Source organism: Balaenoptera musculus, chromosome 11 (genome assembly GCF_009873245.2).
Source record: "Balaenoptera musculus isolate JJ_BM4_2016_0621 chromosome 11, mBalMus1.pri.v3, whole genome shotgun sequence".
Taxonomy (NCBI): Eukaryota; Metazoa; Chordata; class Mammalia; order Artiodactyla; family Balaenopteridae; genus Balaenoptera; species Balaenoptera musculus.
Genome location: NC_045795.1, coordinates 70373083 through 70401057, shown reverse-complemented (window position 1 = coordinate 70401057; position 27975 = coordinate 70373083). Strand labels below are relative to the sequence as shown.

The 27975-nt window shown below is 53.3% G+C and overlaps 1 protein-coding gene across 6 annotated transcripts; it reads left to right on the top strand.

Moving 5' to 3' along the window:
* The first annotated feature begins 405 nt into the window (after positions 1 to 405).
* WNT5A (Wnt family member 5A) lies at positions 406 to 27975 on the top strand. 6 transcript variants are annotated; one of them, XM_036870253.1, is made up of 5 exons: positions 406 to 439; positions 10773 to 10906; positions 12169 to 12419; positions 16732 to 17024; positions 26481 to 27975. In XM_036870253.1, the coding sequence occupies exons 1-5, from the start codon at positions 419 to 421 to the stop codon at positions 26937 to 26939; spliced, it is 1158 nt and encodes a 385-aa protein (XP_036726148.1). In that variant the 5' UTR covers positions 406 to 418; the 3' UTR covers positions 26940 to 27975. The 6 variants fall into 6 exon arrangements, with proteins under 6 accessions (XP_036726148.1, XP_036726149.1, XP_036726154.1 ...); XM_036870254.1 differs by lacking the exon at positions 406 to 439 and adding an exon at positions 3563 to 4758; XM_036870259.1 differs by lacking the exon at positions 406 to 439 and adding an exon at positions 8732 to 8773.

Sequence of the window (27975 nt, the reverse complement as noted above, 5' to 3'; positions counted from 1 at the left end):
CCTGGGGCCCTTCCCTCTTTTATGGCCTCCAGCCCTTCTTGACAAATTCTAGTGACCGGAGAGAAAACCGCTTTCTACAGCGGATCATTAAAACACCACCATAAACCTAGGGCCATAAAATATTATTTGCTGGGCATAAAAGGGGGGGTAGATTTTCCCAGAATGACAACCCAGGCCCTGCTTTCTCCCACTGAGAAAGGCGGCACAGGGATGCGATCGTTCATAAATTCCTTATCTTGCACTCTGTTTTGTGAAATAACCCTGTTGGGAGAGCAGCCAAAAATATTGATTTATTTGTTCCACAGACTCAAAAGCATTTTTAATGAGTGGAGTACGGCGATGCCTTGCCAGTGTGTCTGCAGATGACTCAATCTGTGTGCACACACCCAAACGCACACACGGTTTGCAAAGGGAAACCATGGAGTTCCACAAATTGGAGGTAAGTTACATGAGAACATTTGAAGGTGGAAGTGAAGAGGCATCCATTTCCCTCCTTCCAACTGTCTGCTCCGCTCCCAGCCCGATTAACCAGCACCCATGGTGGGACTGGTTCTTACAACTGAGCCCGACTTTCCAGAGCAGAACCTGATGGAAGGTTCTCAGTGGATTTCACAGTTGGTTTCCCTTGACATTTTCCCCTGGAAAGAATTCCTTCATCCATTCATGCATTCATTTTTGGTCATTCAACAAATACTACTACTGAGCACTTACCAAGTGCCAGGCACTGTTCTGAGCACTGGAGTTACAGCCGTGAAAAACACTGTCACAGAGGTTATTGCATCCTTGTGGGGTATAATCTCAGCACACCCAATATTAATTTCATCAGATAAAATTCACAATCCTTTATCCGAACTCCTTGGGGATAGATTGGTTTGTTGGAAATTTTGGAATTTTTTTTGAAAGATAAAATGGGGCCTATGATTATTTAGTTTGCAGATAGCCCCAGTGAGGCCTGGGGAAGTGCCCGGTAACCCAACACCGTTCATATTTCATCTGTGAAGAGTATGAACATTCACTCCAACTGGGATAAATTAAGGCTATAAATGATCTTGTCACGGCAGGTACAGCTTTGCCACCAAAGGAGCTTAAAAACCTGTTTTCAGAGCTGCTTTTTGTAGAGTAGCAGGTATTGAGTGCCCAGTGCGTGCCTGACCCCTGCTAAGTTCTCCAGAAGCATCACTGTTCATTCTCACTGCACCCCTGATTTTCAAGGTCATCTGTTTCATTTTCACTGCTCTCCTACCAGGTAGGTCGTCATATTTCTGTTTTTCTTTGTTGTGTGGCGAGGTCATTATATTTCTCTGGTTTTTGTTTGTTTGTATTGTAACAAAATCAATATTTTTGTTGTCACATGTGTGTGTTTAAGAGGATTCTGAGAGGCTAAATGACTTGTCTAAGGTTTCACAGCTGGAAGGAGGCAGTTTTGGGACTGGAACTCCAGACTGCAGAGTTTACACTCAACCATAACCTAGCACCAGTTCCCACTAGAGGAAAGACAGCAAAGCAGGAAATAAAACTCTTGGGGCTATATGTCTACACACACTAACAAAGGCAATTAGAGAGAAGCAGGCAATTATTCAGATAATTCAGAATATAACGTATTTTTTTTTTTTTTAAAGGTTTGTGGTTAGGTAGCTAGTGTTTCTGGAGCAAATTCTCAGAATAGGATCTTATAAGCATCCACCTCCAGCACTCAGGTGCCCCCCACGTGGGAGGCTTCAGCTCAGCACCCTTTGGGAACTCTTCTTATTCAGCTTACTTCCTGACACTTATCAGAGCCTCCGTGGGTGAACTGGGTCTGAAGCCATGCTGCGGGGCATTGCTGGGGTGCCAGCCCAGGAGGAGAGTGTGTTCCCCACCACCGGGAGAATCCAGGCTGCAGCCGCTGGGCCAAAGAGCTGGAGGCAGGGAACTGCGGAGGGACACTGCCCAGGGGCAGTTCACCAGGAGGGGACCCTTCTTTGTTTAGACCCTCCTTCCCATGGGCAGATCTAAGGCTAGATTAGAAATTGGAAAATAGCCACTATGTGGTCAAGGCCTAGAGAATGTGAAGGGAGAGGGGATTCAGGTGAATGGGAGATGTCCCAAGGGGATCTTTGATAAAGTTGGGTTCCCCCTTCTTAAGTCTGCATGCGCCCCTGGTGAAAGAAATCGTCCCCGGAGGAAGCCAGGGCTTCTCTTGCAGTTTGTGGGAAGCCCACACTGCCATTTTGGTGTGCCCAGCAAAGGCCAGGACCCTGGAGGGGTACAGGCAGCTGGGACAAGTAAGGGTCAGGAAGGGACTTGCAAAGGGTGGGGCAGCATCGCCCTGGGGTGGTCAGCCAGAGATGGGAGTGGGGGATGGAAAGAACAAAACAGCCACTGCCCCAAGTACCCAGGCTAAGGGTTTTGTGCTTTAAGGTCAAGGGCATGCCAGATGTATGGCAGAAATTGAATCCAGTGTGTGTGTGTGTGTGTGTGTGTGTGTGTGTGTGTATGTCTTCCACCTTGGGTTGAGGATGGGGAGGGCTGAGAACAAGAACTGCACTCCAATGTGAACCACTGTTTGTGGGTGGCGCCCCTGGCGTGCGGGAGGTAGGGGTCACACGTCCACCAACCCCGCCCAGTCGGGGTCCCCAAAACCACAGGTGTCTGGAAGTGCCTGGAAGTTGCAGTGCCCTGCGGAACCTGGTTTTGCCGAACTTCGCAGCCTTTTCACCTGAGGGGACCAGCCAAGATTCAACCCGGCAGGATCACGGGTCGCTTCTGGACGCGTTGGGTCGCAGCCGGATGCTCAATCGCGCACCCCAGTACCCAAATCTACTACACTGGGGGCGGTGCAGGATGTGTGCGCCTACCCGCTTCTCCAGCCCCCGGGCTTAGGGACCCTCCCCCAAGGGTAAGAATGGGAAGGGGGTCCTCCTAGAGATTCCGTGTCATGGCGACAGCCCCCCGTGCAGCACCAGTGCGAGCGGCCTTGGACAGGTGAGCCAAGGGGTCCAGGCTGAAGTTGGGGTTCAGCTTCCATTGGGTAGGCGGTTTTGGAAGGAGAGCAGAGGGCCGGGCGGCGGTCAGGCAGCGGCTGCGGAGTGGACCTCTCTCTTTCAGCAGATGTCTGGGGGATGGGGAGCCAAAAGCAGGGGGCTCGAGCAGGGAGTGTATCCCACCCCCCTGCACCCCAGCTCGTGGTACGGCTTTAAAATCCTGCAGAGTTTGTCATAGGTCGGCCTCAGCACGCATGCGCAAAGGCAAAGTTGAGTTTTTTCTGTCTCCCCTCCCCTCCCCCCCCCCTTTCCAGCAGCCTTTGGTTCTGCAACTTAAAAAAAAAAAAATTTTTTTTTTTTTTTTTTTTGCTCTGAGAACACCAGGGGAAAGAGGAGTCCGGAGAGAGTGAGGGAGAGAGGGAGGCAGTTGGCCAGGAGGGCCGGGGGGTGGGTGGGGGGGACGTGGTCCCTGCGGTCGGTCAGTCTGTCTGGGGGGCGCAGGATCGCGTGGAAGGCTGCTGCAAACTCCGAGGCGCCGCCTCCGCCGCCCGGAGTCCGGTTCCGTGCGGCCGCTGCCGAGCGAGCTCCTCCCGCCGCCGCCGCCGTGCCCCGACCGCCCGCCGCCCGCCTGCTCACTCTCCCGCCCCTCCGGCCCCGGCGCCAAACGAGGAGGTGGGGAGCCACGCCGGCCATGGACCGCCGGAGCTGAACAGCCGCCGCGGAGTCCCTCGCCCTCGCCCCTCTCTAGCCCCACGGCCGCGGTGCCCGCGCGCCTCTTCGCCCTGGAAAGGCGGGGAAAAGAGGGGGATTAACCAGAAGAGGGAAAGAAGGGGGTTGGGAGGGGGGAGCCAGTGTCTCCCCTGGGGCAGTCGCTCATCGTCCCCGAACCCACTGGAGGCAGAACTTTAGGGGACAACTTTTACCCAGTTTGCTCCCCCTTTTTGCCAAACCCTAAAATGAAAGGACAAAAGTTGGCGCTGACTCTTGCAGCTCGGATGGCGATTTGTGCGTTTTCAGCGGCATCTCCCGGAGAAAAACCCATGCGCGCCTGATTGTTCTGTGGCCCCCAAGCTGCGGTGCGTGTGGGTGTGTGTGTGTTTGGGTGTGTGTCTGTGTGTGTACACAGACGTCCACACACTCACTCGCGGCCGCAGGATCAGCGCCTGGAAGCAGACGTTTCGGCCACAGACTTGGAGAGGAGGAGCTGGAGATCAGGAGGCGTGAGCCGCCGGGAGTCTGCAGAATCCGTGGTGTGAATGAACTGGGGGCACCTGGGCGCACGGATCGCCTCCCCCACCCCCCGCCCCGGGCCAGAGTTGAGTTGTGGGGCATTTTTTTCACCCTCTTGTGAAGAATTTTTTTTTTATTTGTTGTAAAGTCTTTTGCACAATCACGCCCACATTTGGGGTTGGAAAGCCCTAATTACCGCCGTCGCTGATGGACGTTGGAGAGGGAGCGCCTCGCCGCGGAACAGTCGCCTGCGCGCCCTCGCCGGACCCGCGGCTCCCTTGTTGCGCGCCGGCCGGGCCCTGTTCCTGCTGCCGGCAGGCGGACTTCGGCGCCCCTCGGTTCACGGACGCATCCCAGCGCTGCTCCGGCTCGGGCACCCAGACTCGGACGCCAGTGACCGCTTGGGCTCCAATTCCCTGAGCCTGCCCGACGCGTCCTGGAGGAGCACGCAGCTCTGCGCCGGATCGTCCCTCCAGGCTTAACCCGGCCGCTCCGCTCAGATTCTTCGGCTGCCCTCGCTCTTGCGGTGACTTCCTCCCCGCGCCCCCTCCCCCTAGCAATGAAGGTAGGTGTTCTGTGCTCCGCCGACGCTCGCCACTTTTTTTTCTTTTGGAAGTTAACTAAATATCCCGCCCCCCCTCCACCTATTCCTATTCCTCCCCCCATTTCTCCTACTGCCTGGAGACGCTAGAACTCCCGCGTAGCTGGCAGGGACCCCTACCCTTTCCCTGCCGCGCTACCCCCGCCCCCCCCCACCGCCCCGCGCACTGCCTCGGCCTCCCAGGAGACCTAGTCCCACCAAACGTTCTGCAAACTTTTTAGACTTTGGAGAAAAAGTGGGGAAGAGACAAGACAGAAACAGCGGTTCACGGATGAGTTTTCTTTTGCCCTGAGAAACGCGAGTGTAATTTACTCTGTATATTTCAGTAACAGGATAATGATTCAATTCAACAAATATTTACCAAGCGCGGGCACCGAGAAGGTGTGTAGCCAGGGCTCAGAAAGGGGAAGGGGACTCCTTGGCCGAGAGACCGTGAAGCTGGACTAGGGGCCGACTGTGCCGAGCAGTGCACCTCTCGCCCTCTGCAGCCAGAGGCCAGGTTGCAAGCTCAACGCAGCCGGGGACCCAAGCGCTTCAGGCCCTGTGCCTTTAAGAGTGCCTGGCAGGGGGCCAGCGTGCACCCTGGCTCGGGGAACGGGGTCGCGTTATTAGCATTATTAGTTGCCACTGGGTGAGCTCCGCAGTTTGCAGCAGTGATGGGGGCGGGGAGGGCTGGCAGTGGTGGCTCTAATCCTGTCCGCTGGGAGAGCGCGTCCCGGCCCCCTGCGCGGAATCTGCCTTGTCCTTTAGAAACATTTGGGCCTCCGCGTTGGGAGAGCGGGCGGGGGGAAGTTTGTGAACTCTTGTTTGTTTTAATTGTCAGTTGTATGTTAAAGCCGAGTCACACACTCCGAGGGTCACCGAGAGTTCACTTTTACAGAAAGTTAACATTTCTTCCTGCAGTATAACTTGCTATTTTCCGAACAACTTTTCCTCTCTGTCCTCCAAGCTTCGATCCTTATTTTCATTTTTCTTGATCTCTCCCCTTTTCAGTTTTCTAGAAAATAAGCTTGGAATTGTAATTAAGATGTTTCCTAAAGCAAACAAGGCCCCCACCAAAAAAAAAAAAAAAAAACCCGTTTTAAAACCCCCAAACTTGGAGACCCTGTGGCCTTGTTTTACTTTCCAATCGCAGCCTGGCATCGGGGCCCCTTCTCCTCTCTCGTCTTTCTTTAAATGGACAGCTTACTGTTTGGAAGTAACTTGGAGCCAGCGGTGGGATCGCACCTCTTCAACCCCTGCCCTCCCGCCAACGTTCAAGGCTGCTCCAGCCAGATGCGGAGATTTTGTTTCTAGACAGCCTCTGCCAGGGGAGTTCCGAGGGGCCAAAGCTGAAAGAAAGCGCGCAAGCGATGGGAGGCAGTGGAAATTGTGTGTCCGAGTGTGTGGATCTGTGCCCTGCGTGTTTTGGGGCGGAGTAGAAGGTCAGTTGTTCTCGGGTCTTGGATATACTAGCCTTACTTAGCCAGGCCCGTCTCCACAAAGGAAGACCCTACCCAGGAGGCCCAGCCAAAGAGTCCCTTGCTTTTCCCTCCGCTCGGCGGAGCTCCGCGGTGCACAAGGGGTTAGCGTGGTGCGCCAGAGCTCAGCTAGTCCTGAAGCCTTTTTCTTCCTCGCTGTGTGGTACCGGCTGCCCCCTGTTGGCTGCCTTGAGGTAGGACGTCTTGGAGTCTCTGTTCCTTGGGCAGGCGGGCAGCTGCTCGCCTCTTCCTCCCACCTCTGGCTCTGCAAGCACATCCCTTCAGATCACCAGGTCCCACTCTCCCAGGAGGGCCCCTCGGAGGCCCCCAGAGGCCAAGCTGCACTGCGCGGCTGCGTTAATAAGGAAGGGGCCAAGGGTCCGACCAGCAAATGGGGCTCGGGCAAGTGGAAGAGGGATTGGTACCCCTTCTCCAGGGCATAGCAAGGAACAGGAGCGTCACCCTAGGAAGTCTCCAGTCTGGCCTTGGCGCTCTCACCAGTTTTCCCTGTGGTCGAGGACAAGTGGTGCTTTCTCTCCCTCTCGGCCTCAGTTTCTTGTCTATTAAAAAGTGGAGTTGAAACTGCCTCTGAAGAGTGGGGGTTGAAGTGTTCTTTAATTTTCTTTCTCCTTCTGCCAACAAACAGCTCTTCTGGACAGAGTTGAGAGCCTGTGCCTAGAGAGAGCTAGACATCTTGTGTGGGAAGGTGGAAGTGGCATCTGTGTGTGTGTGTGAGAGAGAGAGAGAGACAGAGAGAGTTGTCTTGCAGTCTGGAGAGCCTTGTCCGGGGATGGATGAGGTGAGGCAGGGAACAGAACTAGACTTGGCCACCGTTCTTCCCTTGGATATGCCCTGTTACCGGACCTGGTGTCGGTTCTGAGTCAGGGCAATCAGAGGCTGCACACCTTCCTTGCACTGATTTGGGCTCAAGGAGCTCCCTCCTCCACCTCCTCTCTCCGTTCCCCACGACCCCCGCCCCCCCCAGCACTCAGCGCTGTGGACACATCCCGAGGCACCCTTGGCGGAGCTCTGGCTCCTTGTCTGCTCCCCCAAAGCGGACCTCCTTTCAGCCCATCATCCCCTCCTGCTTCTCTCGGCGGCGTTCCCCTGGGCAGGACGCCCCAATTTTGTGGCTGCCACTGAGTTTTTCTCCTGCAATTTTCTCCGTCTCTTTCCTTGCTTTCGGGAGAGATCGCAGGTGGGGGGGAAACAAAATTTATCTCCCACTAAGAGCTGGGATTCTTGGGGTTTCCTGTACTTTTCGCCACCTCGAGCCCAGGTCAATCTAATTTCTTCCTCCCAGTTTCTCCCTCATCATTTCCGCTCCCAGAGACTGGGGGTGGGGGCTGAGGGTGGAGGTGGCAGGGGATGCCCAGATCAAGTGAGGTAGCGCCGTTGGCCGAGGGTCTAGAATCTTCGCCCTCCCTCCGGGGAATTTCGTTTTAGGGGCCGCCGGCCTTGGACTTGGGTGCCGCGCGAGTTTGCGCGTGCGTTCCGAAGCTTTCTGCTGCCCCAAACGTCCTCTAAACTAGTGTGACGGATTCCTCTCTCTCTCTCTGTCTCTCTCTCTTTCTCTCTCTCTCTCTCTCTCTCTCTCTGTCGCCCTCATCACTCCCGGCCTGCACGCCAATTGATAAAGAAGGGTTAGGGACACTTTTAATCCAGTGCGAAGGCTTTGGAGGAGAGACAGAATAAGCGACTCTGCGTGGATCTGTTCTGAGGCTGGAAACAAGGGCGTGCGAACGAACGCCCTACCCCCACCTCACCCCTCCCTTGTGCTTGAACCTCTCAAATGCCCGCAACCCTATTACTCGTCGCACACTAGGAACAGATTCCAAGGATCCTTACAAAGTCAGTTTCCTTGGGTCCTGAAATTGTTCAAAAACTTTTAGTCCGTTCTTTGGTAAACTCAGCATCTGCCCAGAACTTTTGTTTTACCCTCGATGTTACAGTCTCCGGAGAGGTCTTATTTCGTACTCTTTTCGGATCAGATCTCTTGGTAAACAGGCAGGGACGTTCACCCTACAGAGTAGATGTATTAGTGAGTTTGCTGTGGGTTCCTTCAGTCTTTCAAACTTGTGGGGCCTTTTCTGGGTTGCGCAGGGATTGGAGCGGGAAGAGGGCCAAGGTGTTTCCGGCCAAGCGCGCGGGGTTAAGTGGAGACGCGACTCGCGGGGCTCTCCTGCCGGATCCCCTTTGGGACACCTCTGGCCTACCCCCAGCCTGGAGCTTAGAGACCCGAGTCGCAGAAACCAAATGGCCCGCTCCCAGTTGGCCCCCATTCTGTGAACGAGTGGACTCGCCCCAGGGTCGTCGGGCCGAGAGTGGGTTCGGTTTGTGTGGCTTCGCCTCTAACAAAGAGATCCGCAGTAATCCGCCGAATCTGTTATCAATTTCTCCACTGCCCGCGCCCCGCCCCACGCGCCCCGCCCGTCGGGAAGCTCGGAAAGTGCGCGCGGCCCGCAGCGATCTCTGCCGCCGCCTCGGAAGCACGTCGGAGCGTGTGTGTCTGTGGACGAGTGAGTGTGTGAATGTGCGTGAGTGTGTGTATGAATGTGTGCGCGCGGTCCTGGCCGCCGCTGGGGAGAGGAGACTTCGCAGCCTGGACCGCGCGCGAAGGCAGCCCTCGCAACCAACCCCCTCCCCTGGAGGAAACTTGACACTTCGGGCGGGGGTGGGGAGGAAGACGGAGCCTTCTCTCTGCCGGGCTGGGGAAACCCCAGGTTTCTATTCTCCGGGATGCTCCCCGGGCTTTGCGGCGTTTTAGGGACGAGTGGGACACAGGCGCGGAGCCCCGGGGAGCGGGCACTGGGACCACATAAGCATTTCCTCTCGAGGAGCCCCAAGGAGTCTGGGCCAAAAGGACGGCTGGCAGGGAAAAGCTGTGGCGCGCTCCCGAGCCCCTTCGCGTTTCCACGGCTGCCTAGGTTCCCTCAATCTCTTTTCCGGCGCAGGTTCCAGGCCAGGCCCTTCTGCCGCCTGGAGGAGGCTCACCTTCCCTTTTCCGAGGAAGGGGCTCCCTCGGGGGTTGCGGGTGGCGCAGCGCGGCCGGGTTACTCTTATCAGAGATGGAAAAGGGGATTTTGGAAACCCGCTCCTCCCACCCGCACCCGCCACCGCCTCGCTCCGCCGCCGCCTACAGGTGGAGAAGTCACCAGTGGGGAGGACGGCAGCGGAAGCTTCCAAGGCCGCCCCCTGCCCCCGAAATTCTTCACAACGCGAACCTTCGCCGCCAAGGGCCCCGGCGCCCTGGAATCCAGGGACTCAAATGAGGCGCGGGAGCATCTCTGGCCCCGCCGGCGGAGGCTCACTCGCACCGGCTCTGGCCTCGCCTTGCACCCTCACCTTTCGGGACTGACCCAACGAAGTCTGAATTGGGCTGGAGGGTGGGGTAGCTGTGTTCCAGGACCGGGCTCACGGTGTCGCGATAGAGAGATGGTCAACTCCAGGCCAGGACCAAAGGAAACTGGAGTCCCCCTTGGCTTCCTTTCCCCTTTCTCCGTGGCGGCTGCCAGGAGTGGAGATGCGAGGGGGGCGGTAGGGGGAGTGAGAAAATCAATTTGGGGGAGGGTTGCGGGGAGGGCCGAGAAGGGATCCCGTCTCTCGGGACAGCGGGACCCAGACCTCCTACTTTCCTCTGGGGTATATCCCTTCTCTGGGGTACACTGAGTCCAAGGAGGAGGCCGAAGGCAGGGGAGAGGGCATTGTTTTCCGGTTTCCTTGGTTGGGAGAGCAGCTCGCCCCCCGCCTTATCCCCTGTGCCCCCCCATCTCCTTCTCCCCACTCCAGTCTGGCTGAAGAGCGTTCTAAGGAAACCCAGGCTGCCCTTCCCCCTCTGGAAGTGGCTGGCCGCAAAGCGGGCCGTAAACTGATTATGAAACAGACGATGTTAATTCGGAGCCGCATTTCCCAGCTGGGCACTCGCGCGCGCGCTGCTCCCGGGGGCCTCGCCCCCCACCCCTTGCCCTTCCCCCCCGCGTGCTGCCCCCACCCCCCACCCCTGCGCCGGCCACTCCGCCTCCTCCGCAGCCGCCGGCGGCGCGCTCCTCTCGCCTTTGCGCTCCTCTCGCCCATGGAATTAATTCCGGCTCCACTTGTTGCTCTGCCCAGGTCGGGGAGCGGACGAGGGTGGCAGCGGGTTCCTGAGTGAATTCCCGAGGAGGGACTCAGCGCAGCGCGAACTAGAGGGGAGCGAGGGGGTGCGGGACGCGAGCAAGCAGGAAGGAGGCAGCGCCTGGCACCGGGGTTTTGACTCAACAGCATTGAGACATGTTTGTAATCGCTGGCGTGCCCCGCGCGCAGGATCCCAGCAAAATCAGATTTCCTGGTGAGGTTGCGTGGGTGGATTAATTTGGAAAAAGAAACTGCCTATATCTTGCCATCAAAAAACTCACGGAGGAGAAGCGCAGTCAATCAACAGTAAACTTAAGAGACCCCGGATGCTTCCGTTGTTTAAACTTGTGTGCTTGAAAATTATCTGAGAGGCAATAAACATCTGCTCCTTTCTTCCCTCTCCAGAAGTCGATTGGAATATTAAGCCCAGGAGTTGCTTTGGGGACGGCTGGAAGGGCAATGTCTTCCAAGTTCTTCCTAATGGCTTTGGCCATATTTATCTCCTTCGCCCAGGTCGTAATAGAAGGCAATTCTTGGTGGTAAGTTTTTCTATGTGCATACTCTTTTATTTAAAGATTCGTTTGTATAATGCTGCAATATTTAAAGCTGAGTCTTGAGTTTGGGTGCATTTATCTAATACATACATATATATATATCTTATATAGGTATATATATACATATATATGTATCTTTAAATCAAAATTTTCTTTTAATTTGCCAATACTTTGAAGCTTATCTTTAGCTCCATAGGGAATCAGAACCTATAAATTCAGACCTTTTTCTATGAGGTCCTTGTTCAGAGGTATGCTTGAAGTACATCATGTAATAAAGGGAAACCGAAATTCACTTCTCTAATAATTGTAAGCCTATCTATAAAATTTACTTTTTGCCACCTCTAGGTAGTAAAAGTGAGTTCCAACGTTTATTTTCTGTCAGTCACTTGAGGTTATTAACCTTCAGGGTCTGAGGTAGGCAGAGTTCTAGGAAGGCAGCTAAACTCCAAGTGGGTTAGTATTTGGGGCTTGAAATTTGATCAAAAGGAGGTTAACTTGAAGTAGTCAAATGTCCCTAAACGAGGGTTTCTTGCCGGTAGGGGCCTTGAAGATAGACTGCAGTATATCCAGGGGATTATTTTTGACGGCGTTCTGGATATTTTTTCACTGTAAATGAACAGCATTTTTCTGACTGTCAAACACGACTTCTGTTCACTGGATACCCTGTCTTGGGTCCTTCACAATCACATAAGGAGCCTTTTTAAAATGTCCGGAACGGGCTGAATTTTTCTTCGGTAGGACAAGTATTCTTCAGTACACTTGTCCTACTGTTCTTCCATCATCAGTCAAAAGGAACTGCTATCTCCTACCCGTGTCTAATTGTGTCTACTTTCGTCATTCATACATTTTCAAGGCAGATCGGTCCAATTTGTGAGGCAAAGTGAGTCATTTTCTTTACTGTCAGAGGCCCGTACCCCAAACTGCCATTCCCGCCTTCTCTGGTGTGGATTTCAGAATTTTGTGAAATTCTGGTTCAGGTATATGGCAGTGAGGGGCAAGGAAGGGAGTGAAAACTCTAACTGAGGAGCCAGATGGCGGGATGGGGACTACACAATACCTCTGTTTTCTGAGTGGAGTTTAAACAGAGGAGTTTTATGAAGCCCTTCTCATACTTTGTCATGAGGACAAGCAGGAGAGAAAAAGCATCTGTGTGCTTAAAACTATGTATTGCTGACATGTTTTCAGGGGGCCCACCTTGACAGTTCACGTAAATCTTGAATGCACATCTCCCTCCCCCCCTTTTTTAGGTCGCTAGGTATGAATAACCCTGTTCAGATGTCAGAAGTATATATCATAGGAGCACAGCCTCTGTGCAGCCAACTGGCAGGACTTTCTCAAGGACAGAAGAAACTATGCCACTTGTATCAGGACCACATGCAGTACATCGGAGAGGGCGCGAAGACAGGCATCAAAGAATGCCAGTATCAGTTCCGACACCGGAGGTGGAACTGCAGCACCGTGGATAACACCTCAGTCTTCGGCAGGGTCATGCAGATAGGTAGGAAACCATTTAATGTATTTTTAAATATATAGAAACTTTTCTCCTAGGAGAAGTCTTTAGTGTTACTTACTTACAAGCTTGATATGGAGGGAATCTTCCAGCAGGGTGGTGGCTTGGGAATTTTGTCATTATTATGGCTGTGTGCATGCCTGTCCCCGCATCTAATTATAAGTTTTGGACTTCTTGACCCAAATCAGGAGATGGGGGAGGGCATCAAAGACACCTTCATTTTTCTGAACACTTAATTTTTCTAAAAAGCATTTTGTTTAAAATAGTAGTAGCAGAACACTTATTTTGGTCTCTCAAAAGATGAGGAGGAAAACTGAGTCATTTTTGTCCTTTTAAAGTGGCCCAAGCATCAAACTAAAAACTGTCATCTTTCAGAATGCTGGATGTGTTGGAAGTAAACAAGGCTTTAATTTTCCTAATATAGATATATCCTAAGGCTATCAAGATATGTATGTTTGTTAAAGGCTTTATTTTTAGTCCCAGAAAGAAGTTTAATCAGATGTGATCCAATTTACATTTTCGATGTTGGCCATTGATATAAAAGCACGTGCTTCAGATCTCAGCCTAGAAACTTTTAAAAGTTTTAACGTATGGCTCACGGTCCAATTCTTTCTTTTTAAATGTGTTGTTGAACTTGTTGTTATTCCATTCAGGGAGGAGGTGGCATTAAAACTGGGCTAAAGGCAAAGAATTTGGCAAATCAGTTTGCCTCTGGTTTGGTTGAATAGCATAGGCTACAGTCTGACAGATGTGGTCCTGTCTGTGTTTTCTAGTGAATATTTTCGGTCTCTTTTTACTTTTATGCAAACAAGCCTGTATAATTAATATGACTGCAGTGACTCCTAAAATAAGAAGCAATTTATCAAAGCAATTAACTATTTATACTGACTGAAGATAAAAAGTTGGCTTAATGTCCATCATGGACGGATAAAATGCTTTTTTAAAAACCCTGAAAAGTGCATTCATTGAGAACAAAAAAGAGTTGTCAGTGGATGTTTGAGCCAAGCAGCTTCATAAACTAAAATAATACAGGGCTGGAAGCTGTTCCTCTAATTGAATGGGAAAATGCTCTGCAGCCTCAGCCTGCAGAGTTTCATAGGGCTTTGTCCTTCCTGTTAATGATTAAAATGTGCTAATGTATGTACTGGGATCTGAATCTAGGAGTTAAGCTTCAGGAACACCACAGGAGTTTTCCCCTGAATATGGGCTGCCTTATGTAGTTAACTGGCAGTGTAGTGAAGATTGAATTCTGCTGCATTTTGATATTGTGAGTGAGTGACCCAAAACCTTTTTTTTTTAGCTATATCAGAATGGTGACCTGTCAGCTTTCCCCCGTCACCTTTGCTTTATATGTTCCCCCTATCTGCCTTCCTCTCAAACTAAACTATGGGAGCGGCTTTTCACATGTATATGAGTTAGTGAAAATCATACACCTCCGATGGCAACAAGGAAGGAAAACAGCAATTGGAACTGTTTTTCTGTGTAGTCACTGGAACACAGCTTTGATTTAAGATCCTCTTCCTACGTAGCCTGTTTTGGGCCAAAATGTTCAGAATAAGCTATCATTTGCTAAGTGGATTTGAGTTCTGCTGAAGATTTATTTAAAATGTGGTCCAAGATTCAAAGAGCCTGCTTCCTCAGGGAACAAGCAGAACCCTTGGTACAAAGGTCTGTATTTAATTGTCCCTGTAAGTAGACTCTCTGGTCCTCAGCTGTGTGGCACTGTCTGGGTTGATGCGAACTGGGTGGGAGTGGAACCTCGTGACGGCCGTAGAGGAGGGAGACCTCCTAGATCCTATCATCAAGTCACCGAGGCCCTGGGAGGACCTTGCCCAAGGATCCTCAGGTGTCCGAGGTCTCAGAGCAGAAAGCTGCTGCTGGGTGGCTTTCGGGTGAACACAGACAGAGCCTTTAAAAAAAAGAAAAAAAAGAGAGAGATGGAGAGAAGAAAAATCAGAATAGATTTTTATGGAAGAGGAACATGGACCCCACGCCAATGTGGAAAAGTTACTTAGCTTTCACTTTTCTATTTAAGGGTGTGTTGGAAGAGAATGAGCTAAGGGAAAATTTAAAACACCTTTGATGCTAGGGGGGGTGCCCCCTCCAGAGCACTTAGTACAGCAGGGACATGGAGGCCACTCCTTGTCCCTGAGAATCTGACCCTGTGATGGGGCCAGTGTCTGACTCAGGCTGCCACCCCCAACCCCTTACCTCCTTTCTCAAGGCCAGGCCAGGCGCTGTACACCATTGCCTCAGGAAGGGCCCACTCTTCATTTTGGGAACTTTCTCGTTTTTTCATCATGCTAGCCTTTCCTTCCAGCTTTTGTCTCTGTCTCGTCTTTGTTCCCATGCTGTGAAAAGATGTATAAGAAAGGCGCCATTTTTAAGGAGGGTGAGAATAAGAGTAGATGTAGATTTCACAGGGAGGGAGCTGTAACTGGACCAGCAGTGTGCCATCCGGCATGACTGTATCCACAGGCTTTAGCCAAAGAGCACTTTGCAAGCTGACATTTCCCTGCAATGACCAGTTAGCTTAGAGATTTCTACCAGGTTTGTATTCTGGGGCAAAAAAGGATATGTTCAAGATAGACTTATGAAAATAGCAGCAGCATTGTGTTTTATGTAAAAGCCCTTTTGTGCTCTATATATACAGGAGAGTGGTTTATTTTCCTCTGTCTCCAGAGGATTGTTTCTCTCTCTTCCTCAAGCTACCTCTTTATTCTACAAGTCTCCCATCCAGAGACACAGCATTTTCTGTATTATCAGCATTCATCCTCAAATCACTCCCTAGAATCTGTCTGCCCTCCTCATTTCTCTCCACTCCCTTGATGTTCTCTGCCTTGCTAATTCAAGCTAGGTAGATGTAACACCCCACCGCCCTCCCCCCCCAACAGGAACTTTCTGGATCCTCCTGCCAACCACCCGTACAGTCCTCAAGTTATTCATTTTTTAAAATGTGGGAGGGAAGGTCTGGTAAATCAGAACCATCACTATTCCTGGAAGGGAGATCACAAATGGCTGTGGATTGAAGTGTGGAGCACAAGTCCAAGAAAAGGGCAGCCTGTGGGATGCTTGCATTGGCAGAGCCGTCCTCCTGCAGGATGGGCTTCTGCTTGGGGCTGAGTCTTGTTGTCAGCTGTTCTTGTGCCGTCCCCCATTGTCCACCCCCCCAAAAAAAAAGATTGTTAGCAAGCTCTTTAAGTATAGGAGCAACCGTTTCCTGTAAAGAGATTCCAGTGCCAGAAGGGGCCCTTTTTTCCCTAGGCATCTAGTTCAATACCCTTAATTTTATAGTTGAGGAAAATAAGGACCCCCTCATCTTGCCCGCCCCCCCAGGCCCAGCTTCAGCTGGCCAGCTGTTAATCCTTTCTCTCTCATAGGACAATACTTTGATTAAGTGACTTCTTGTTACATGTAGAAATGTCTCCACATACAAGTGGAGATGAAGGTAGTCTATGGTTACCTCTTTTTTTCTCCTTACAAATAGGGCTCCTATAGAACCGTTTGACAGGGAAGTACTCTTTACAAGTTTTAGGGAAGGAGAGAACTTTTTTCCTCTAGGCCTATATATTCTTTACAAGTTTGGGGAAGAAGAACCTTTTTATTTTTTTCTCCTCCTTTTTGCTATTATCCTAACACTTGGAGTCAGAGGCTGCTGGGGAGTTGCAGAAGTGACATTAAGGAACTGCAGGCTGTTTTAAAAGTAGACACTCACCTACTTGAGTGAGCAGTATCAGGCCCATCAGCTTGGGGTTTGAGAAGAGGCGAGTTTCATTTAAAACTCTCTAGGAACCAGTTTAGAAATGTCCTCTGGGAAAGTCAGGAGCCTTGTTGTGAGACAGGCTTGGTGCAGCAGATGGAGGATGGGGAAGCCGGGTTTCAGCCACCGACGCCACAGGGACTGCCGAGGGACTGCTGCAGGGGCTCTAAGCCTTGCAGCCCCCATGCTCCTGCCCTGGAGGTAACTCAGAATGAAAATAATACCAAACATTAAAATAAGTAAGGAAGTCTACCCCGATTCTGCATTTTCCCTCAGTGACTTCTTTCTTGGGCATTTTGGAAAATGAGAAGTTTGGAGTATTTTCCTAAGAGGTGCAGAGAAAACTCAGTCCAGCACCGCTTAGAATCCTGCCTTGGGCTCTGAAGTGTCAGAGCAGAGGTAGCAGGGATGCTACTCCTTTGTCATGTGTCGCTTCTACGTGTGCGGGGGGAACGTGTGCCGCCTTCCCCCTCCGGGGGGGTCCGGGGGCTCGGCCGGGGCCGGGAGCGGGGGCGCCCACTGACCCGTCCTCGCCCGCAGGCAGCCGCGAGACGGCCTTCACGTACGCGGTGAGCGCCGCGGGGGTGGTCAACGCCATGAGCCGCGCCTGCCGCGAGGGCGAGCTGTCCACCTGCGGCTGCAGCCGCGCCGCGCGCCCCAAGGACCTGCCACGGGACTGGCTGTGGGGCGGCTGCGGCGACAACATCGACTACGGCTACCGCTTCGCCAAGGAGTTCGTGGACGCGCGCGAGCGGGAGCGCATCCACGCCAAGGGCTCGTACGAGAGCGCGCGCATCCTCATGAACCTGCACAACAACGAGGCCGGCCGCAGGGTGAGCATGCCGCCGCCGCGCCCCTCCTGGGGGTGGGCGCTGCTGGGTCCAGCCTCCGCCTCTCGCTCTGTCTCTGCGTCTGGGTCTCCCTCTCTTCCCCTCTCCGTCCTAGCTTTTCCGGTCTCCCCCCGCCTCTCCCTGCTGGTCCCTTTCCACTTCCCCCACACCCCCTTCCCAAGCAGCTACACACAGGCCTCCCTGAAGAGGGGTGGACACCCCAGAAAGGCCTCCTGGAGGGGAAGCATCCCGCTTTGGCCCCCTCCAGCCAAGGTGCTCCTGCCCTGGCCTGAGAACCAGCTTTCTCTACCTTTTTAATTAGTCCCCAGTGCACCTGGCCAGCCCAGCTCAGAAATAAAAATGTTCCTAACGTTCGCTGCCCTCCGCCCGGGATCAAGTTTGTGGTTGGGCTTAAATGGAGGACAGGGAGTTATTTATGCGAGTAGAAGGCCACCTGACAAGGCCCTCACCCCAGCTTCCAGGGTTACTTACCTTCCCCTCTGCTTTTCTCGTACCCCTCTTTGTGTCATTAGATACCAGGCCTGATGGTTTGAGGGTTTTCCAGAAAGACCTGTTGTAGGAAAATGGGGAGTATTTTTAGCAGAGTGGAGTTTTATGCATCTGAACATCAGGTGCATCAACGTGGCTATGGAGAGGTGAGACCCATTCAGGAGTGTGCAGAGAGGAGCTCTGGAGAGGAGAGAGCCACTCAGGAGTGTGCAGAGAGGAGCTCTGGAGAGGAGAGAGCCACTCAGGAGTGTGCAGAGAGGAGCTCTGGAGAGAAGAGAGCCACTCAGGAGTGTCCATAGAGTAGCTCTAGAGAGGAGAGAGCCACTCAGGAGTGTACAGAGAGGAGCTCTGGAGAGGACAGAGCCACTCAGTATTGTCTAGAGAGGAGATCAAGAGAGGGGAGAGCCAGTCAGGAGTGTCTAGAGAGGAGATCAAGAGAGGGGAGAGCCACTCAGGAGTGTCCAGAGAGGAGCTACGGTGAGGAGAGAGCCACTCGGGACTGTCCAGGGAGGACATCTTGAAAGGGGAGAGCCACTCAGAAGTGTCTAGAGAGGAGCGCTGGAGAGGACGGAGCCATTCAGTATTGTCTAGAGAGGAGATCAAGAGAGGGGAGAGCCACTCAGGATTGTCTAGAGAGGAGATCAAGAGAGGGGAGAGCCACTCAGGATTGTCTAGAGAGGAGATCAAGAGAGGGGAGAGCCACTCAGGAGTGTGCAGAGAGGAGCTCTGGTGAGGAGAGAGCCACTCAGGAGTGTGCAGAGAGGAGATCTGGTGAGGAGAGAGCCACTCAGGAGTGTGCAGAGAGGAGCTCTGGAGAGGACAGAGCCACTCAGGAGTGTGCAGAGAGGAGCTCTGGAGAGGAGAGAGCCACTCAGGAGTGTGCATAGAGGAGCTCTGGAGAGGAGAGAGCCACTCAGGAGTGTGCAGAGAGGAGCTCTGGAGAGGGGAGAGCCACTCAGGAGTGTCTAGAGAGGAGCTGTGGAGAGGAGAGAGCCACTCAGGAGTGTTTAGAGAGGAGCTCTGGAGAGGGGAGAGCCACTCAGGAGTGTCCAGAGAGGAGCTCTGGAGAGGAGAGAGCCACTCAGGAGTGTCCAGAGAGGAGCTCTGGAGAGGAGAGAGCCACTCAGGAGTGTGCAGAGAGGAGCTCTGGAGAGGAGAGAGCCACTCAGGAGTGTGCAGAGAGGAGCTCTGGAGAGGGGAGAGCCACTCAGGAGTGTCTAGTGAGGAGCTCTGGAGAGGGAAGAGCCACTCAGGACTCTCCAGAGAGGAGCTGTGGAGAGGAGAGAGCCACTCAGGAGTGTTTAGAGAGGAGCTCTGGAGAGGAGAGAGCCACTCAGGAATGTCGAGAGAGGAGATCAAGAGAGGGGAGAGCCACTCAGGATTGTCTAGAGAGGAGATCAAGAGAGGGGAGAGCCACTCAGGAGTGTGCAGAGAGGAGCTCTGGAGAGGAGAGAGCCACTCAGGAGTGTGCAGAGAGGAGCTCTGGAGAGGGGAGAGCCACTCAGGAGTGTCTAGAGAGGAGCTGTGGAGAGGAGAGAGCCACTCAGGAGTGTTTAGAGAGGAGCTCTAGAGAGGGGAGAGCCACTCAGGAGTGTCCAGAGAGGAGCTCTGGAGAGGAGAGAGCCACTCAGGAGTGTCCAGAGAGGAGCTCTGGAGAGGAGAGAGCCACTCAGGAGTGTGCAGAGAGGAGCTCTGGAGAGGAGAGAGCCACTCAGGAGTGTGCAGAGAGGAGCTCTGGAGAGGGGAGAGCCACTCAGGAGTGTCTAATGAGGAGCTCTGGAGAGGGAAGAGCCACTCAGGACTCTCCAGAGAGGAGCTGTGGAGAGGAGAGAGCCACTCAGGAGTGTTTAGAGAGGAGCTCTGGAGAGGAGAGAGCCACTCAGGAATGTCGAGAGAGGAGATCAAGAGAGGGGAGAGCCACTCAGTATTGTCTAGAGAGGAGATCAAGAGAGGGGAGAGCCAGTCAGGAGTGTCTAGAGAGGAGATCAAGAGAGGGGAGAGCCACTCAGGAGTGTCCAGAGAGGAGCTACGGTGAGGAGAGAGCCACTCGGGACTGTCCAGGGAGGACATCTTGAAAGGGGAGAGCCACTCAGAAGTGTCTAGAGAGGAGCGCTGGAGAGGACGGAGCCATTCAGTATTGTCTAGAGAGGAGATCAAGAGAGGGGAGAGCCACTCAGGATTGTCTAGAGAGGAGATCAAGAGAGGGGAGAGCCACTCAGGATTGTCTAGAGAGGAGATCAAGAGAGGGGAGAGCCACTCAGGAGTGTGCAGAGAGGAGCTCTGGTGAGGAGAGAGCCACTCAGGAGTGTGCAGAGAGGAGATCTGGTGAGGAGAGAGCCACTCAGGAGTGTGCAGAGAGGAGCTCTGGAGAGGAGAGAGCCACTCAGGAGTGTGCAGAGAGGAGCTCTGGAGAGGAGAGAGCCACTCAGGAGTGTGCAGAGAGGAGCTCTGGAGAGGAGAGAGCCACTCAGGAGTGTGCAGAGAGGAGCTCTGGAGAGGGGAGAGCCACTCAGGAGTGTCTAGAGAGGAGCTGTGGAGAGGAGAGAGCCACTCAGGAGTGTTTAGAGAGGAGCTCTAGAGAGGGGAGAGCCACTCAGGAGTGTCCAGAGAGGAGCTCTGGAGAGGAGAGAGCCACTCAGGAGTGTCCAGAGAGGAGCTCTGGAGAGGAGAGAGCCACTCAGGAGTGTGCAGAGAGGAGCTCTGGAGAGGAGAGAGCCACTCAGGAGTGTTTAGAGAGGAGCTCTAGAGAGGGGAGAGCCACTCAGGAGTGTCCAGAGAGGAGCTCTGGAGAGGAGAGAGCCACTCAGGAGTGTCCAGAGAGGAGCTCTGGAGAGGAGAGAGCCACTCAGGAGTGTGCAGAGAGGAGCTCTGGAGAGGAGAGAGCCACTCAGGAGTGTGCAGAGAGGAGCTCTGGAGAGGGGAGAGCCACTCAGGAGTGTCTAATGAGGAGCTCTGGAGAGGGAAGAGCCACTCAGGACTCTCCAGAGAGGAGCTGTGGAGAGGAGAGAGCCACTCAGGAGTGTTTAGAGAGGAGCTCTGGAGAGGAGAGAGCCACTCAGGAATGTCGAGAGAGGAGATCAAGAGAGGGGAGAGCCACTCAGGATTGTCTAGAGAGGAGATCAAGAGAGGGGAGAGCCACTCAGGAGTGTGCAGAGAGGAGTTCTGGAGAGGAGAGAGCCACTCAGGAGTGTCCAGAGAGGAGCTCTAGAGAGGAGAGAGCCACTCAGGAGTGTGCAGAGAGGAGCTCTGGGGAGGAGAGAGCCACTCAGGAGTGTGCAGAGAGGAGGTCTAGAGAGGGAAGAGCCACTCAGGAGTATCTAATGAGGAGCTCTGGAGAGGGAAGAGCCACTCAGGAGTGTGCAGAGAGGAGCTCTGGAGAGGGAAGAGCCACTCAGGAGTGTGCAGAGAGTAGCTCTGGAGAGGAGAGAGCCACTCAGGAGTGTGCAGAGAGGAGTTCTGGAGAGGAGACAGCCACTCAGGAGTGTCCAGAGAGGAGCTCTGGAGAGGGGAGAGCCACTCAGGAGTGTGCAGAGAGGAGCTCTGGAGAGGAGAGAGCCACTCAGGAGTGTCCAGAGAGGAGCTCTGGAGAGGAGAGAGCCACTCAGGAGTGTGCAGAGAGGAGCTCTGGAGAGGAGAGAGCCACTCAGGAGTGTGCAGAGAGGAGGTCTAGAGAGGGGAGAGCCACTCAGGAGTATCTAATGAGGAGCTCTGGAGAGGAGAGAGCCACTCAGGAGCGTCCAGAGAGGAGCTCTGGAGAGGAGAGAGCCACTCAGGAGTGTGCAGAGAGGAGCTCTGGAGAGGAGAGAGCCACTCAGGAGTGTGCAGAGAGGAGCTCTGGAGAGGAGAGAGCCACTCAGGAGCGTCCAGAGAGGAGCTCTGGAGAGGAGAGAGCCACTCAGGAGTGTGCAGAGAGGAGCTCTGGAGAGGAGAGAGCCACTCAGGAGTGTGCAGAGAGGAGCTCTGGAGAGGAGAGAGCCACTCAGGAGTGTGCCAAGAGGAGCTCTGGAGAGGAGAGAGCCACTCAGGAGTGTGGAGAGAGGAGATCAAGAGAGGAGAGAGCCACTCAGGAGTGTGCAGAGAGGAGCTCTGGAGAGGAGAGAGCCACTCAGGAGTGTGCAGAGAGGAGCTCTGGAGAGGAGAGAGCCACTCAGGAGTGTCGAGAGAGGAGATCAAGAGAGGGGAGAGCCACTCAGGAGTGTGCAGAGAGGAGCTCTGGGGAGGAGAGAGCCACTCAGGAGTGTGCAGAGAGGAGCTCTGGAGAGGAGAGAGTGACTCAGGAGTGTGCAGAGAGGAGCTCTGGAGAGGAGAGAGCCACTCATGAGTATCCAGAGAGGAGCTCTGGAGAGGCGAGAGCGACTCAGGAGTGTCTAGAGAGGAGCTGTGAAGAGAAGAGAGCCACTCAGGAGTGTTTAGAGAGGAGCTCTGGAGAGAAGAGAGCCACTCAGGAGTGTCCAGAAAGGAGCTCTGGAGAGGAGAGAGCCACTCAGGGGTGTGCAGAGAGGAGCTCTGGAGAGGAGAGAGCCACTCATGAGTATCCAGAGAGGAGCTCTGGAGAGGAGAGAGCCACTCAGGAGTGTCCAGAAAGGAGCTCTGGAGAGGAGAGAGCCACTCAGGAGTGTGCAGAGAGGAGCTCTGGAGAGGAGAGAGCCTCTCAGGAGTGTGCATAGAGGAGCTCTGGAGAGGAGAGATCCCCTCAGGAGTGTCCAGAGAGGAGCTCTGGAGAGGAGAGAGCCTCTCAGGAGTGTGCAGAAATGAGCTCTGGAGAGGAGAGAGCCACTCAGGAGTGTGCATAGAGGAGCTCTGGAGAGGAGAGAGCCACTCAGGAGTGTGCATGGAGAGAAGCGAGTGACTCAGGAGTGTCCAGAGAGGAGCTCTGGAGAGGAGAAAGCGACTCAGGAGTGTGCAGACAGGAGCTCTGGAGAGGAGAGAGCCACTCAGGAGTGTGCAGAGAGGAGTTCTGAAGAGGAGAGAGCTACTCAGGAGTGTGCAGAGAGGAGCTCTGGAGAGGAGAGAGCCACTCAGGAGTGTGCAGAGAGGAGCTCTGGAGAGGAGAGAGCGACTCAGGAGTGTGCAGAGAGGAGTTCTGGAGAGGAGAGAGCCACTCAGGAGTGTGCATAGAGGAGCTCTGGAGAGGAGAGATCCCCTCAGGAGTGTCCAGAGAGGAGCTCTGGAGAGGAGAGAGCCACTCAGGAGTGTGCATAGAGGAGCTCTGGAGAGGAGAGATCCCCTCAGGAGTGTGCAGAAAGGAGCTCTGGAGAGGAGAGAGCCACTCAGGAGTGTGCATAGAGGAGCTCTGGAGAGGAGAGATCCCCTCAGGAGTGTCCAGAGAGGAGCTCTGGAGAGGAGAGAGCCACTCAGGAGTGTGCATAGAGGAGCTCTGGAGAGGAGAGATCCCCTCAGGAGTGTGCAGAAAGGAGCTCCTGAGAGGAGAGAGCCACTCAGGAGTGTGCATGGAGAGAAGAGAGCCACTCAGGAGTGTCTAGAGAGGAGCTCTGGAGAGGAGAGAGCCCCTCAGGAGTGTCTAGAGAGGAGCTCTGGAGAGAAGAGAGCCACTCAGGAGTGTGCATAGAGGAGCTCTGGAGAGGAGAGAGCCACTCAGGAGTGTCCAGAGAGGAGCTCTGGAGAGGAGAGAGCCACTCAGGAGTGTGCAGAGAAGAGCTCTGGAGAGGGGAGACCCCCTCAGGAGAGTCCAGAGAGGAGATCAAGGGAGGAGGGAGCCACTCAGGAGTGTCTAGAGAGAAGCTTTGGAGAGGAGAGAGCGACTCAGGAGTGTCCAGAGAGGAGCTCTGGAGAGGAGAGACCCACTCAGGAGTGTGCAGAGGAGCTCTGGAGAGGAGAGAGCCACTTAGAATTATCTAGAGAAGGGCTTTGCAGAGGAGAGAGCCACTCAGAAGTGTCTAGAGAGGAGCTCTGGCGAGGACAGAGCCACTCATGCGTGTCCGGAGAGGAAGTCCTCGCCAAGCTGCCCCAGCCTCCCTGTTTCATTCTTTCCTTCCCCTGGTGCGGATGTGAAAATCTCGCCCACAATAGTTAATAAAGACCCTTTTTTCCTGTGGTTAAACACATGGCACTTTATGGCTGCTTTTTAATGAAGGGGTGAAAACTTTTCCTAACTTTGGCAGCATTGAAAACCAGGGCCATTATTTTTTCACAGAACCCAAGGTAAGTGCCAGGAACTTTCTGGTCAGAGATTTCACTCTTCTGTATTTTGGGGTGAGGAAAAGGGACGCTAATCACAGAGTAGAATCTAGAGCTCTGGAAGGAGCCTTCAAGCCCCTCAGCCACACCCCCTCATTTTAAAGGTTGGGAAACTGAGGCTGGAGAACCACTTCACGCCCGTGGGGAGAATTAGTGGATTGAGCTGTAAGCCCAGGCGCCTTTTTTTTTTTTTATTAAACTAATGCATCACAGCTCGAGGGTAAAGGGCCATAGGTTTTGGGATTAAAGAAATCTAGGTTAAAATCCCGTTCTGTCTGTTCGTTTCTGAGCCTCCGTTTCCCCATTTGCACATCTGTTAAATGCGCGTTAGCTATCACTCGGGGTTGCTGTAGGACTCACTGGGGTCATATAGTAGATTGAACCTTATTACCAATACTTGACCATTTCTTACATCCAATTTCATAAGGTTCAATTGAAGGGCTGTGGTAAGTGCTTGATAACTGATAACTTAGTTACTAGAAGCAAAGGACATAGGGAAGTCAAAGATTATCTAGATCATTCCAGCTAACCTATTTCTTCTCAAATTTGATCTTAACTATTTGGGTGGGGGGTGGGTGTCTCAGGGAAAGACTAAACTCTGGAGAATTTCACCTGTGGAGCCTTGCGGGGTCAGGTCATTGCTCCAGGGGAGCGTGGCCTCTCCTCTCCGCGGCCGCCCATCGCTGTGGTGCCAGCAGTGTGGGTGGACTCACTCCCCAGTGCAGCCGACCCGTGCCATGCAGTGGGCATGCCGGTCCCGCTGTCTCTGGGGCCCTAGGACTTTGGTCTTGTCCTCATCAGGGACACATCACCTTACTCCGCATGCCAGGTGCCCAGCGTCTCAGACCAGAAATGCTTCCAGGACGGAGGTATAGCTGACCCTTCTGGGCCCCCCCGTTGTGCCCCTGTTTGGTGCTTTCATCCATCTTTTGCGGATTTCTTAGACTTCTCTCATGGAGAGAAATCATCAGGGGCTCAGCAACCAAGAAGAGCAGGTCAAGGGATTTCCAAGTGGAGAGAGGGGATTTTGGAGAGGGGGAAAAGCCCCTTCAATATAATTTCATTTAACATTTGGATTTTTAAATGGGTGAGTGTTTTTGGCAATGTTATAATTGGAGCAATGAACTGTGCTTGGATTCTGGTGGATGAGATTACTGGGAAGACAGTTTTTCTGCAGGATAGTGGGGGTGGGAGGAGGAGAGTTAGACACTGTGCCAGGAAATCATACTAGAATCTCCTTGGGACATTAGCTTTTGATTTTCCTCAAAGGGGAGCGAAGGTTAAATACGTTTGCGAAACCCTTCTCCAGACTAGCTGCGGGCCTGACACACTTCATATCAAGGGAGTACACTTCAGCGTCCCTTGTAAGAAAGCCCCTTACGCGTCCCTGGAGGGAGAAGGTAGCTGCTCTGGGCAGAAGCAGCCTTCTCACTCACTCTGGCCCTCCAGGTTCCCGACAGGCCCTCCGCAGCGTGCCAGCAGCGCGCCGGCTCTGCAGGGTCACTGGCACAGGAACTGTGGGCAGTCAGCACTATAAACAGGCAGCCGCCACCTCCCAGACTGCTGGGCACACAGCCCTGTGAGGCCAGCCCCGTAGGTGCTGCTACTGGGAGGCCAGGGTGACTGGGCAAGGGCCCAGGACCAGCGTGCAGACCGTCACCCTGCAGACCAGGCTTACTGATCGCATCGTGCCCGCTAAGTACTTTCATGCCTCTCCTGATTTTATCCTTGCAACAGTGCTGTGAGCTTGCAACCATCACAGTGCCCTTCACAAATTGAAAACGGAGGCTCAGAATGGTGAAGCCTGTTGCCTAAATTCAGGGACAGAGTTAGGGCAGAACCCAGGTCTGCCTGGGTCCAAGACGGATGCTTTTCGCCTAGGCAGAGGGGGAGAGAGAGTAGGGGCTGTGCGAGAAGCAGGAGTGAGAGTGCCTGAGATGCAGACCCGGTTCTCCCTCATTCTAGCTGTGTGACCTGTGCGGGCCGCCTACCCTTATCTGCGTCACTGCCAGCACCTCACCCAGGCCACGTTACAACCCTGCTGGGGGCATTAAGTGAGACCAAGAGTGTAAAGGCTCTTATGATAGTGCCTGGCACACAGCAGTAGTCATAGTGAGACTGAGTAAAGATTTGAACCCTGATCCCACCTGGGCTGGACACCTGCCCAGCCCTGCCACTTACCAGCTGGGCGCCCAGGGCCAAGTCATGAGCATGAGCTTGGAGCCCACCTGCCTGGGTTCAAATCCTGGGCCCCACCCCCCTTCCCAGTGGTTGGGTCAGTAACTCACCTTGCTGAGTCTCGCTTCCCTTCTCTGTGAGATGCGGACAGTAGAGCTCTTCCCTCATGGGCTGGTGGTGGGGATGAATCCAGGTGACGCAGGTGAGGAACTGACAGCAGTCTCTGGGCTGAGTGTTCAAGATGTATGAGTTGCTGCTAATGTTCTTCCCTGCAAAAAAAAAAAAAAAAGAGGCAAATGGAACCCATTTTTTTCCCGCTCCCATTCAAGAACCGTGGTTGTTTATTATGATGATGTGTAATAATGAGGGGCTAAGAACCTATTTATTTTGCAGACTTTTTAAAGAAGGCAACACAAGGCTTCTGGTCGTGGAGGACGAGGGGGAAGTAGCCCAGGCCCAGGTCTAGCTGGTGACCAGGGCTCCACCCAGCCGGGGCGCTCGGTCACCCGCGCCCCCGCCCGAGTCTGGGCTCCCGGGTGAGTTCGCCCGCTGACTGTCCCCTTCTCCCCGCAGACGGTGTACAACCTGGCGGACGTGGCCTGCAAGTGCCACGGGGTGTCAGGCTCGTGCAGCCTCAAGACGTGCTGGCTGCAGTTGGCCGATTTCCGCAAGGTGGGCGACGCCCTGAAGGAGAAGTACGACAGCGCAGCGGCCATGAGGCTCAACAGCCGGGGCAAGCTGGTGCAGGTCAACAGCCGCTTCAACTCGCCCACCACGCAGGACCTGGTCTACATCGACCCCAGCCCCGACTACTGCGTGCGCAACGAGAGCACCGGCTCGCTGGGCACACAGGGCCGCCTGTGCAACAAGACGTCCGAGGGCATGGACGGCTGCGAGCTCATGTGCTGCGGCCGCGGCTACGACCAGTTTAAGACGGTGCAGACCGAGCGCTGCCACTGCAAGTTCCACTGGTGCTGCTACGTCAAGTGCAAGAAGTGCACGGAGATCGTGGACCAGTTCGTGTGCAAGTAGTGGGCATTCCGCCTGCCCGCCTGTCACCCAGCCCCACTCCCAGGACCCACTTATTTATAGAAAGTACAGTGATTCTGTTGTTGTTGTTGTCTTTAATACTGTTTTATTTTTTGTCCCCAAGAATTGCAACCGGAACCATTTTTTTTTCTGTTCCCATCTGAGAACTCTGTGGTTTATTATTAATATTATAACTATTATTTGGCAAAAAGGGGGGGGGGTGGGAACCAAGAAAATATTTATTTTGTGGATCATTGAAAAGGTAAGACAAGACTTCTTTTGCTGGTATATAGGATGAGGGGGGAATAACGCACACCTTAAGTTAGATGTGTGCACATCTGGAAGGTCAAGGAAACACTGTTTTCTTTGTCTCAACTATGGGGTCATATGGGACAGGTAGCATCCAGCTGCAAGAGGGTGGTACAGATCTATGCATGGTTTAGCTCCTGTGACTAAAAGGAATTCAGTGCTCTGGTGAAAGTTGAAAGGTCTTGAGAAAAAAAAAACAAAACAATGAGACGCCCCCACCCCCCACCCCTTTCCCAGGGGCTGCCAGCCTGAAACATTTCCAAAATGGTATTTAAAGTCTAAGAGCAAAAATCTCATATCCCTTAAAGAGAAAAGGTTTATCACGTGTTGCACTGTTCTCAAACATTCCATCTACAGATGGTCCATTCTACTAGCTACTGAAACTTGGGGAGCAGGGAGGGAAGCCCCAGAAATTAAAAAAAAGAGAAAACTTAAAAACTCCTTATATTAAGTCAGTGATTTGATGCTGTTGTGGGAATTAGGTTATCCACTTGGAAAAGGATCCCCGAGTGATTCTGGGTACTAGACTTTTTGTTTGGAGAAGGGCAAGGGAGGTTGGCTTGACTGTAAAGGAAAATATACTGTAATTTTCTTAGGGATACTTGGTTAATAAATGATAACAATGAAAATAATAAATGAATTCCATTCACAGATCCTCAGCCTGAGCTACAAGGTAATTGCGTGCAGTTCAGCACTGCACCAGAGCAGAAAACTTACTTGAGGGGAAAAA